Here is a 12,659-nt window from a genome sequence, read left to right as displayed (position 1 = left end):
TTAAATTTTCAGTTGGAGTCTTTTTAAATGAAGAAATGCTGATCCATAAAAATCCTAATGTGGAAATGAACAGAAAGAGGCAGTAGATTTGCAGTCTCTCTTCCAGGGGATGACTTCTCTCAAATAAATGTATAGCTGTGTATCAATATTCCACATTCAGTTCCAGTTCCACCATTGTCTATCTTCTTGTACAGAACAGTCAAAAAAAAAAAAAAAAACCACCCTCTTCTGTCTTTGAAATCTGGACCTTTGCTTGCTAGCAGCTATTGAGGAGCTGCTGACATATTTTACTTACAGGGTCAGTCCTACAGTTATTTATTTTAGGATGATTTTGTGCATTCCTGCTTTTGGTCCCTACTTTCTTTGATTGAAATGATGTGCCGGATAAACACAAAGCAGTTTTGACAAAGGAAGTAGTACAGGGAGTCAGAATTGTATTAAAGGGAATGAAGATTGAAGGAAAAAGATGAGTCAAATAAAATATAATTATGAAAATACATCCCTTTTATGAACTTCAGTAGTCTCTTAAAGGATGACAACATGCAGATATTGTTGGTATAAGGGAAGAATTATTGGAACTCTTAGGGGAAGATTTTAAAAATGCTTTCTGTAACCAATTCTCCCATTACTTTATTTCCTTTGCCTTACTACAGTATACTGGGCTAAATTAACTATTTTATAATCAAATATATATTATATTTTTATATAATCATATATCTATCATTATTTTATAAATAATCTTCTTATATAATGTCATTAGCTTGAACCAGTGATAAATTTGGCCCTCTGCATGGCACCAAGAAGATGGTCTGTGAGCGGCGGGGAGGTTTTGATGACCATAATTTGGTCCTCTCATTTGCCACTTAGTTCACTATTAGGTTTCGTGGTGGTTTATGTTCTTTAAAGACCTGCTGTGCAGTCACATCACTTAAAGGAAAATCCTGCTATTGAGTTCTCATTCTTTTCACTGACCCAGGCAGAATGACCCCCAAGGACTGAAATGCATATCATAAAAATGAATCCTGGTGGGTTCTTAAGGGCTGAAAACAGCTATCAGGCAGATCTGTCAGATTCTGTTGTTTATCTCTTTTGATTGATATCATTAAGTCTAGAGCAAGGTTACCCAGCAATACCGCAGTCAATTCGATACATTATGATTGGTGGGAAGTGAACAGTGAAATTATAATACACCTCTGGGGACATGAAAAAATATATTTTAACAGATGGCAATTTTCTTCTTCTCAGTCAAACTTTGGGCTGTGAAAGGATCAACTTCGTTGTTCCCTTTTTTTACAATGTGACAGTCATAACAAGGGGATTAGGCTCCCTAGAGAAGACTGTGATGGTAAGATGAGAGGAGAAATGTTTCATATGTCTGGGATATGACACAGGTCTCAGCTGCCCTGCACAGGCATCACTTTTATTAAAGAATCCACAAGTGTTTCATGTTCATTAAGTATGACAGCATTTTGGTGAGTTAGGTGCCATGCCTGATATTACTACTGTAAGGTATTTAAAGAACTACTGAAACTGGTCTAAATCCATATGACTGGGAACAGGAAAGCTAAGTCTTCTGAAATCTTTGGGATAGAGAACTTTTCACTTTCCAAATGGCCCAGGGAGTGCTTGGTAGTTACCAAAATGATGTGGGCACATCTAAACACTGTGCAGGCACTTGCAGGAGGTGGTTCGGCATTTCTCATACTGGATCTCAGCTGTGATTTCCTTCTCCCATATGTTTTATCTGCCAAGATAGCTCATCAATTTTATTAATGCCCAGGGACATAAAACCTTCTGGTCAGTATCTTCCTGCAGTGTCTTGAGTAACAGCTCCATTTCATGTAAGAAAAATGCAGAATGTGAAAATTAGCTGCTGAAGTCCAAACTTCAACAGCCCTTGAAAGCAGCTTACCTGCTAAAATATGATACTTCCCAGGGCAGCATAACTCCTGTCTCAGACAATCCACAACAAGATGATGCATGTTGCATAGCACAGTGGGAATTTCTCATTTCTTCCCACAGCACAGGAAAAAGCGCAGACCTATCCTCTGAGATTCAGTGCAGATGAGAAAGATGTGAGACACAAGGGTATGTAGAGAATGCTTACAGAACAAAAAAAAAAGTTAAGTATTAAAGTCTAGGAATCTTGAACTTGGTGGAAAACTTCTCCAGCATGTAAGAGAGGCTAGAAACATGGGAGAGGAAAGAAATGGAAGGACATTTTGTTTTTAATTCAGACAACCTTGAAACATAATCTGGGTATCCTCATATCCTCATATTAGTGAGGAATTCTGCTGTACTAAACTGCATTTCTTGCTCTGTAAGCCTGCCTGGGTGCAGTGCACAGTTTCAGCTTTTGCTGGATGGCTTATCCTCGGTCTTTCTCCTTTTCAAAACTTTTGTCTGACTGCAAAAGGCTCTATCATGCCCTAGAATACTAATGGTTACAAAATACTCCTGTGGAGAAGCAAAATTTCTCCACCTGGAGCCACATAGATGGGTGGCCATTCCACATGGCCATGAAACTCCACCAGGAATTCCTAGGACAGTCCACTGGCATTGCAGGCAACAAGGATAGGCAGACAAGCAAACTGTAACTTCAGTTCTGGTTCTTACTCATGTGCCCAAAAGTTTCATTGCTAATGTGATTCCATCTTGCATCCGTTCCTACAGGACATGGAGGACAGATTTGCCCAAGGGGATGTGCATGCTGGTTGCCACCTCTGTGGAGCATGAAGAGGCTCCTCTCATGGGAGCTGTGCGAGCCATCGTAATGGACTCCCAGTACTTGATAGAGCCCTGCGGCTCCGGAAAAGCCAGGCTGACCCACATCTGCAGGATTGACCTAAAGTAAGTATCCCACCTGCACAAGGTAATGCCCATTCAGCAGGACAAAACCCTCAAGTTCAGATGCTGGGAACAGAGGGCATGGTTAGGGTAGCTTTGCTGCTTCAGAGTTTTCCTGCAGTTTTTTTTCCACTCAGTGCCTACCACTGTTAAAATGTGATCTTAGAAACAGCATCTGCTTATTTGATTACTGCAAGGGAGGACTTCAGAGTACACTTAAAAAGACAAGTATTTGGATCTCCACCACCACCGTGGGCAGTGCTGAGCAGGAAGCATAGCGAGCACGTTTCTGTGGGGCATGTTTCTTGAGTATTTGAGTTTCTCAATAATTCTCTTTTCATTTCTTCAGAGGACATTCCCCAGAGTGGTACAACAAAGGCTTTGGACATCTGTGTGCAGCAGAAGTTGCCAGGATCAGAAACTCATTTCAACCTCTGATTGCTGAGGGACCAGAAACAAAAATCTGATTAAGTGTTCCTGGGAGCATGTGAGCATAAATCAGGGTTTGGCAGGGAACAGGAATACTGAAAGCAAAGGTCTGATTTAGGCTGCAGAAATCTGACCAGATCTGGGTCCATACAAAGCTGAAAAAGGAATTTTATAGGAAAGTTCTTTTATTCTGAAGACTTCACCTTCCCCCCTCCCCCACATCCATTCTGTATTAATTTTGATCATTGAACTAAACATTTCTTCAGAGAGCTTTTATTACTTTAAAAACAGATTATTGACATTACTTGTATGTTACATAACTCTGGTATTTAAAGGCTTCTAAGAAGCATATTTTAATTGTAAATAAATAATGTACAGTATGTATATATTTATCTATATTCTATCTATATATATATATGTATATGTATAAATTAATTATTTTGTATATAACTCAGTGCAAATCACTTGCATCAGTTGGAATTTAAGTGGACTTGTCACTTGTTTCTTAGTGTGTCACTGTTACATAAGCTGTATTTGCTGTTATCAGAGCTACCAGGCCTAATTTGTGTGATAACAAACGCCTGTTCCCAAATATGTTTCGTGTCTGTGTGTGCTATGAGAAGCTACCTAGAAATATATGTAGGAAGAATTACAGGAACTAAGGAAGAAGGATGTTACAGTGCATTTAAAAATAATGAGGAGGGAATAAGTCTCACCAAATAAAATACATGGAGATGCATCTGAGTCAGACATTGTGGAGGCCATTTATGTTCAGCTGTAGAATTGTGACTTTTGTAGAAGGTGTTGAAAGCTTACCTGTTGCCTTAAATGACTGGTGTCTGTCAATAGAGAACCTCACTGTGTGCCGTGTTCCAGGTAACAGCTCATCCTCAGACAGCACAAAGTAATGCTCTGTGTCCTGAGATGGCTGAAATCAGACTGGTAACTTATTAAGCTGTAAATTAATTCTTTTTTGTAAGCATTTTGTCTAGGTTCTGAGTGTTTCTGTGTTCTTTCCTTCTCCCATAGAGATGGCTAATCCAAAGCAGGTTTTCCACATCCAGTGGACACAAAGACATGCAGATGAACACCATGCCTTTTAATATTCTTACTATACAAATAACTATGCTTTTTTAAATTTTTAAACACATCTTGGAGATTTAAAAGACTAAATAAATGCTATTCTTGGAAAGATTGCTTTTATAGTAACAGCAAGCATTTTCATCTTATATTACACTGTTCTGCATGATCCCACCTCTGTAGGCATTGGTGGGAGCAGGATTAGGACTATGAGGAGTAGGAGCCATTTAAGCCTATTTTATAATTTCATTTTCAGGGACCTATTATTTTGCTAAAGGAAGAATGCTTTAAAAGTAGTAATAATAATTTGTCAACATTGCCTTTGAGGCATGGTTCCATTTTGTTTTTAACTAACCTACAACCAAAATGTTATTACATCTATGACTCAATAAGAATGTACAAGCCTGATAATATTGTTCTTCATTAATCGTATTTGTTCACTTAGACTTTATTTATTGCTGCATAAACCAGCAGAATCACTCACAGCCAGTGTTTCAGCTCAGTCCTTCCAACAAAATCCAGAAAGATTAGTACGAGGTTGATTAAGCAGGATGCATTTCCTACGTGAAGCTACAGCTTTGTGCCCCAATTCAATGAATGAGGAAGTCCCTTCAAAGCCAGAGATTTGAACATTCCCCAGGTGTGAGAGCTGTGCCACTGTGTTTGGTGACAGCTGCTAGAGCATGACCCCACATGCCATCCTGCACACACATGGGGCTGTGCTGGCAGGGGACAGCCCTGTGAGCTGAGGCAGCACACCTGTGGGAGCTCAGGGTGGACAGGGTGACCCACAGTACTCCAGCATGTCCTTGTGAAGGAGCAGGACTCCAAAAAAGTCACTGTCATCTCCACCCATGAGCTGTGTCACTCATGTTTTGTTGTGCAAGTCCTAGGATGAGGGATGTTGGCTGCCTGGGAGCTCCTGCCTTGAGTTTATGGCCAACAATAGTTGCAATGTGCAACTCTCACAAGCTTTAAGTCCTGCAGACAGGGGAGCACTCACAGGACCCTTTTGTGGCCGTAGTGGGGTCTGGCAGTCACCTGCTGGCTGCAGGGCATCACCACTGCCCAGGCTCAGCCTTCCCAGGAGCAAACAGTGCCTCCCCAGCTGGGAATGCCATTCCAGAAAGCAGCATCTCCTCCCAAATGCCTGTGGCCATGGCAGCAGATTTCATGCCGGCTGTTTTCCAAAACATGAGCAATTAGAGTATTTCTGCTACATTAGTTTACATAAATAAATACAGCGGCGCCTCAGCATTAACAGGCACAGAATTTCTAGCCCTGGGAATGGCAGTGTCTGGCAATTAATAATGTCTTAAGGAAAAGAAGGGAAAACCTGGACAGTGGTTTTTTCTTGTCTCACAAGTCATCGCTCAGCTGGAAAAGGCCCTGTGCCCATCTGCCACCCTTAGCAAGGTAGGGTTGTTTTCCTTGCAGAAGCTCTGTCATAAGCTTCTGGCATCTCCAAGCCATGTATTGTTGAAATAAGATTTCTTCAAAATGCACATTATGCCATGTCTACTGTTCAACTACCACAGTATTTTGTATTGTTACATTGATACATTATGTTAATTGCATTTTTAAATGTTATACTCATATCAATACCTCATATTTTTACCTCATCAGTTGGTATCAGTCATTAGTTGTAAATAAATAATTTCAGAGTTGAATAAATTTGCATACACTATAGAATCGTGTTCCTTTGTGCTCCTTTTTTATCCATTGGCTCAAGAAATGCTGAATTTAAGTCCTCAATTTCTATATTGCAACCTCTATACACTGAACTGTTCTGGTGTAGAACTTCAGTAATAACTGCACCCTCAAAATTATATTGTTGTTCATTATACTTAACCTGTAGTATCCTTATGTATGCATGAGCTTCATGGCAAAGATTATGTTTTCAAATTCAGCCATGTTTCTGCATCTATGCTCTTGTCAATAATTTAGGTCTAAGTTCACAGGAGTGACTGGAGCTGGGTGAGTGCTGGGTTTACATTGTCAGACATCAGCCATCTCAAATCCATCAAGCCACTGCAAAAGAGTAAAAGGTGCAGTGACATGATAGTGATTTCTGTAGTTTGTCATACACATTCTACAGATGGATTAAATATTCTTTTGGATGGGTGTTGTAGTATAACCCCAGCTGGCAACTAAGTACCACTCTCTACCCTGCCACCTGGAGAGATAGGGAAGAGAATCAGAAAAAGGTAAAACCTGTGAGTTAAGAATAGTTTAATAATTGAAATAAAGCAAAATTATTATTGTTGTTACTAATTATTATTATTATTATTATTATTGCTATTATTCACCATAACGAGGGAATAAAAAAGAGAGGAATAAAATCCAAGAAACTCAAATGATGCGCAATACAGTTGCTCACTACTTACTGACCAATGCCCAGCCATCCCTGAGCAGTAATTGTCTCCCCCAGCCAACTCCCCCAGTTTATATACTGGTCATGATGTTCTATGGTATGGAATATCCCTTTGGCCACTTTGGGTCAGATGTCCTGGCCATGCTCCCTCTCAGCTTCTTGTGCAGCTCCTCACTGGCAGAGCATGGGAAACTGAAAAGTCCTGGACTTAGGGTGAGAACTACTTAATAACCAAAATATCACTGCATTACCAACATTATTCCCATAATGAATCCAAAGCACAGCACTGCAAAAAGAAAATTAACTCTATTGCAGCTGTAAGCAGGTCATGTGCCTTTCCCTCCAACTCTCCCTTGACTTACTAAAAGAAGCAGAGTCTCAGAAAACAGGGCAGAGTCAGCTATGAGAGACCATCTAGGAGAGGATAAGCCTTTATGTCCCACCATTCAGAGAAAGCTCTGTATTAAAATTTGAATTGAAAGGAAGAACTTTTTTCCAATTGTCTGCCATGGCAGAGAAGAGATGGTCAGCTGTGTAAGTCCATCCTTTCTTGCAAAAAAATGCTGCATGTCATGCACTCTCATTCCCATTTATCCATCCCACGCACCTGCAGCAATGTCAGGGCAATGAGGTTGTCTTAACCTTGGGAGCACTGATGTTTCAGCTCCCGGTATGCACAGACTTTGTAGTGTTGAATTCTTGGGTGCCCGTCCTCTCTACAACAACCTTGCAGGAGTCACCAGCAGGGCAATCCCTCTGCTTGATGCATTTACACTGCAGAATCGGTGTCACCCTCAGAGGATTTTGGCAGGCCTGAGAGGTGTTGCTCTCTGAAATGGCTGGTAGTTGTTAGACAAGAGCACAGGCTGAGCACCCTGAGATCACGGTGAGGTGAAAATATTGGAATAGATATCCAGAAGACTGCTGGAGCCTGCCAATCAGATAGGAGAGGATGAAAACACATACTGCTGCTCCAGCTTAGTCGTGATGTGAAAACACTGGGGAGTGAACACAGCCCTTGCCAAACAGAAAGCAGCATGACCCACTCACAATCCCATGGGAATTCAGCATGATCATGTCACGGTCTCCTTGCCAGATGTGTGTCAGCCACAGCTGCACCTGGGCTTCATTTAGATGGGTGCTAGACAAGGCAGACTATTGTTAACAATGAGGTTACACACCAGGGTGTGACAGGACTAGGAATACAAGGCATCAAGCCACAGATTTGCAACAAGGTAGCTGTTTGGATTTTCCTAAAATGTATATTTTAAATTGTGACCCTCAATATCCTGGGCCACTCAGCAATACAATGTAGAAAGCCAGCAAGTCCCCCAGAGCAGCAATGGATGCAGAGCAGAACACACTGTGCAACTGCAGACTGCCCTGCTCCATTGTGCAAGACTGCTCAGCAAACACAAGGACATGTGGAACTCAAGGGCAAACACAGGCCAGAGCAGTGGGTCTCAGTTAATGAGTAAACGAGAGAAAATGTCACAACAACGCAGAGAACTACTTGCCTGTCCTACATAGGCTGATGTTGGGGAAGTCTCACACCTCCCTAACCCTACAGCAGGTCTCAGACACCAGAGCCTCTACGCCTGTGACAGAGGTCAGCATCTCTTGCACAAAAAGTAACCTGGACACTTAGCTGCTTCCACGCCTTCAACTCTGAAACAAGGATCTCTATCCCAATACCTTAGTACTGACCTCCTACAGGTAGTCCTTTTCCACTGCTCTTTTCCACTGCCTGAGCCCAGTCCTTGAGCACAGCATGCCCTCTGTCTCACTCAGTCCCTGCATGCCTTCCTGCAGGCTGGGCTCCAGCTAACCCAGCCCAGGATGCACAGGAGGACACAGCCTTTAGGGCAGTGTGACCATGGCCAGGTGGTCCCAGTTCCAGCTGCAACAGGGAGTCAGTCATGGCCAGCCTGCCAGGGCTTGAGTACACAATGTCCTGTGTCCCACAATAGGGACAAAACACCAGGGTGAGAAGTCTCTCTGCTTCTCTTCAGGAAGGCCAGAGCACTAAAACAACCAGAAGCCTCAGTCCCATTGCAATGACAAACTGGGGCTTTTGATCCTCTCTCAGGGATGAGAATCCTGCAAGATGGAGAGGCTAAAGGCAGTGAAATGCTCTCTGCCTTGAGCAGAGATTTGAACTGCAGTGTTCAGGTCCTTAGCAGCAGTTTGCAAGTGGACAGGATGAGCTCCAGGGTGTGCTGGAGCTTCAACAAGAGAATATCTGGTTCTGCTGCAAGAGCAGTTGCATGGAGATCTGCTGGCAGCCACCTACAGGATTACAACTCATTTCTTAACCAAAATGGTCAATTCTGCAAAACACACAAGGGAAATGCAGCCTAAAACTACAGATTCTGCTCTATCTCCTGCTCACAGCAGCCCCAAGATAGACACATGGTCACAAACACAGAGCCAGCATTTACTGCAGGGAGGATTTGCAACAGCTTGCGATTTATGGGAGCAAATTAGCTGTAGGGCCATCTGTGCTTCCCAGACCACTGGCCTGCTCCTTGCTGGAATGACTGCTGTTCCTTGAGAGGATGGATGTGTATTGAATTACTTACTCCTTTGGTTTTTTCCTTTTTTTTTTTTTTTTTTTTTTAATCAAATAAATATGGAAACCACAGGTGGTGGAGCAGAGGACAGTAACCCTCTCAGCAGCAGCATTTGTGGGCGAGCAGTGCCCCACCATGCATGTGGGACAGATGCTGGCTAAGGGCAGCCTGATCCCCAGACCCACCCAGGGTCTCCCAGCCCACGTGGCCACCTCACTGCTCCCTGCTAATACCAGCCAGGCTTGCTCTTCACAGTAGTAGGACATGAAGCACCACAGCTGGTCTGGCTTGACAACAAACAGAGAGTCCTTTTTTGCCCCCAGATTCTTTAAGTTTAAAGACTTACCATGGAGGTAGTCCAAAGCAGGAAGTTTTCATCAACACCAAAACCCCAGCCCTGTGCCTCACTGCTAGCTAACCAGCACGAGAAAGGAGCCCACCATGACCAAAGTGTAGAGCACTCTGGGGTTCATCGCTGCTCTGGTATTTTGTCCAGTGTTGTTTGGAGCCCAGTGAGACAGGAACTCAGAATTGGACCTATGAAGAGAAAGTACAGGATTTTAACTCTTTACCCTGGATTTCTCTTTCCCTGAAGAGTCATGTTGCTTTTCTCCTAGCCCAGGGAGGAGGGATCACCCAAGCACCTTAGCCAGGCTCCAGAACTGGCTCAACTCCATCTGTTGCTTTGCAAAAGATGCAAAAAAAAAAAAAAATGTTTAGGGAAAACTTCCCATTGTTCAGTGGCTGTACTTCGGGATCTCCAGTGAGCAATGGGGCTGCTGGTCAGGAAGGACAAACTGTTGCTGCAGATGCATTGATGCAGTATTGGCAGCAATGCCGACAAGCAGGGCACAGCTCCCTCTATGGCCATGGGACACCCAGAACACCATCTCAGAGCCAGTTTTTGTCCCTCTTTCCTGTTTCCTACAAGGCTGGGGAGCCCAAGCCAGTCTGCCCACTAGCACAGCATGGATGCTCACCTTTGCCAACAGGGAACCCACCCATCTCATCATGGAGAGAGCCACCACCTGGGTTTTAATTACATCCCCTTCCCAAACACTGAACCATCCCCCATCCATAAGCATCGACTTGGATGGGGTTCACTGCCTGGCCATGCTGATGATGCCTATGGTTATCCTCATGTCCTTCTCTCCACACACCAAGGAGGTGCCAGGACGCTCGTAAAGTGTTGGGCAGTGACATTCATCATACTGCTGAAACCACCAGGACAGTGATGGAAAAGTTTGTGGGTTTTATCAATACAAATAAAGTAAAGTTTGCAAATGATGAAAAATTAAAAGGGTATCACTGGGTTAAGACAAAATGTTACAATATGGCCTCCTTGGCTTCCCAATATGTTTTGCCTTGGGCAACCTTTTCCAGCAATGGCTGGTATTTATCAGCAAAAAGATACAGTTATTGCATTTGGGTTTTTCAAATAATTGAGTAATTTAATCTTTTAAGTGCTTCTGAGATCACTTGCTGTAATTAAAGACAGAAGATGAATGACTGAAGTAGAAGAGCATTGGAGAACTTTAAAAATGAATGTCCTTGACTGCATCTCCTGCTCATTTATGTAACGATGATCCCACATTAATATGACTAAACAGATAAAAGGAGAAAATAATAAGAGCTTGGTTGCATTATTTTTCCTCCAGCCCAATAATAATATATCATCAGCCAGAGGAATGTGCCCGTGAATACCAAGCAGGAGCAACCACGTGCTGCCAAGAGCAGGACCCCGCCGCCTCCTGCTGTGAGGTGCAAGGAAAGGCAATATCCGCTCAAGGATCCTGCAGCAATGTGGGAGATAAATGAGTTACAAATGTCTATAAAATTCACAAACTTGCATCAGAATTGGACTTAAAAGCTCAGCAAGTGCTGGGAGAGGCAGCTGCACCACTGGCAGTTTCCTTTATGAGCACTTATATTCTAGCTTTTGGAAATAAGACCCATCTAATTCTAGTGGACAGGGGGAGGCAGAAGGGTTGCTGCAAAGTGAAAACTATCAACAAAAAATCTATAAGGCTTGTAAATGTCATTTTGCCTTCTAAGTAAGTGATACACCTTGATATACCTCTGTCATACCTCCCCATTTTATAGCCCAAGTGTATATAAGTATGTGCCCAAAGGGGAAAGAAGGGATGATGAGAGAGCTGGAGCTTGCTCTGCCCCATTCTTCACACAGCACTAAGTGCCTGAGCCACACATGTCCCAGACTGGAGGAGCAGCAGCCTTGCACTCCTCAAGGCATCCTCCAGGCTGCCCAGAGAGGCTGCAGCCTGCTGGGAAGCCCTCCTCACCTTCTTCCTCCCCTCCCTTTCCTGGCAGGGCACCCGACAGCCTCCAGTTCAACTGCACTATTGCCAGACTACAAAACTTTGTCACCTCGTAAAACTTTACAGTGCAGGTAGTTTATACCATTACACCTCTTGAACTGAACACTCAGCCAATTCACAGTTTCCTCTGGCAGGAGGAAAACCAGATTCCTTGGGTCAGGTGTTGTGTTTGTGCAGCCCTGCTGGTTTACAGAGCTGCTGAAGGCCTTTTACAGAGCCCTGAATGCAGAAAGCAGCAATGCACTGGCCAGCTCAGTGCCCAGAGCCAAACCACCATTTCAGCCAGGATCTCACCAGAACATGCCCTTGGCCCTGCTCTTCCTCCAAGCCCCAGCACATGTCCCACTTGGAGGTGTTGCTTCAGCTTGGAAATGCACCTCATAAGGCACAGCCCCAAGGGAAGCTCTGGCTTGGAAGCTCCTGAGAACCAAACAGGTGGGACTGAGAAGTCACTGCCAAGGTGCTCTCCTCCTCTGCAAGGACTGATGCCATAAAAAACATCAGGGAGAAGTCCTTCATACATCCCAGATTACAGGGGAAATGTTAAAACTCACCCTTTCCCATAAAGAAACCAAAACCAGACAAACATAAACACAAACAAACAAACAAACCAAAAACCCCCAAACACCTTAAGTTTTGTGTGTTACTCTCAGTAAGGAAGAAACTCTTTCCACTAACAGAAAAGAACTAATGCAGAAACTAATACCACTCGCTGAAAATTTGCAGCATTAGAAAACATCACTGCTGTAATTCCCACTGTTTTGCTCAGTGCTGGTGACTGACCACCCCTCCTGCACCTCAGACTCCCATTGGTCTCCTGGGATTTGGGCCAGATTTGAGATGACCTCAGGAGAGCTGGGATCAGAGAATGAGTCTTCACCATGTTGTGAGTAATTCTTGTGACAAGAAAAAAGGCTTTTGACAGTAAAATTCCTCACAGAGGAGGTGTATCATTGAAGGAGGTATATCACTGAGGGAGAAATATGGGAAATATGGAAACAAAAATCATTTTTTAAC

General features: G+C 43.3%; 1 protein-coding gene across 2 annotated transcripts in view; it reads left to right on the top strand.

Annotated features, from left to right (window-relative positions):
- Positions 1–6,567, top strand: part of STARD13 (StAR related lipid transfer domain containing 13) — a 288,376-nt gene extending 281,809 nt beyond the window's left edge. For both annotated transcript variants that reach the window (XM_053934317.1, XM_053934316.1), the window contains 2 exons: positions 2,674–2,850; positions 3,197–6,567. In XM_053934317.1, coding sequence (XP_053790292.1) covers positions 2,674–2,850; positions 3,197–3,314 — 295 coding nt within the window. In that variant the 3' untranslated portion in view covers positions 3,315–6,567. The remainder of the gene's footprint in view (positions 1–2,673; positions 2,851–3,196) is intronic.
- The last annotated feature ends 6,092 nt before the right edge of the window (positions 6,568–12,659 follow it).

This window comes from Vidua chalybeata, chromosome 2 (assembly GCF_026979565.1).
Source record: "Vidua chalybeata isolate OUT-0048 chromosome 2, bVidCha1 merged haplotype, whole genome shotgun sequence".
Lineage (NCBI taxonomy): Eukaryota > Metazoa > Chordata > Aves > Passeriformes > Viduidae > Vidua > Vidua chalybeata.
This window is presented reverse-complemented; position numbering and strand designations above follow the sequence as displayed.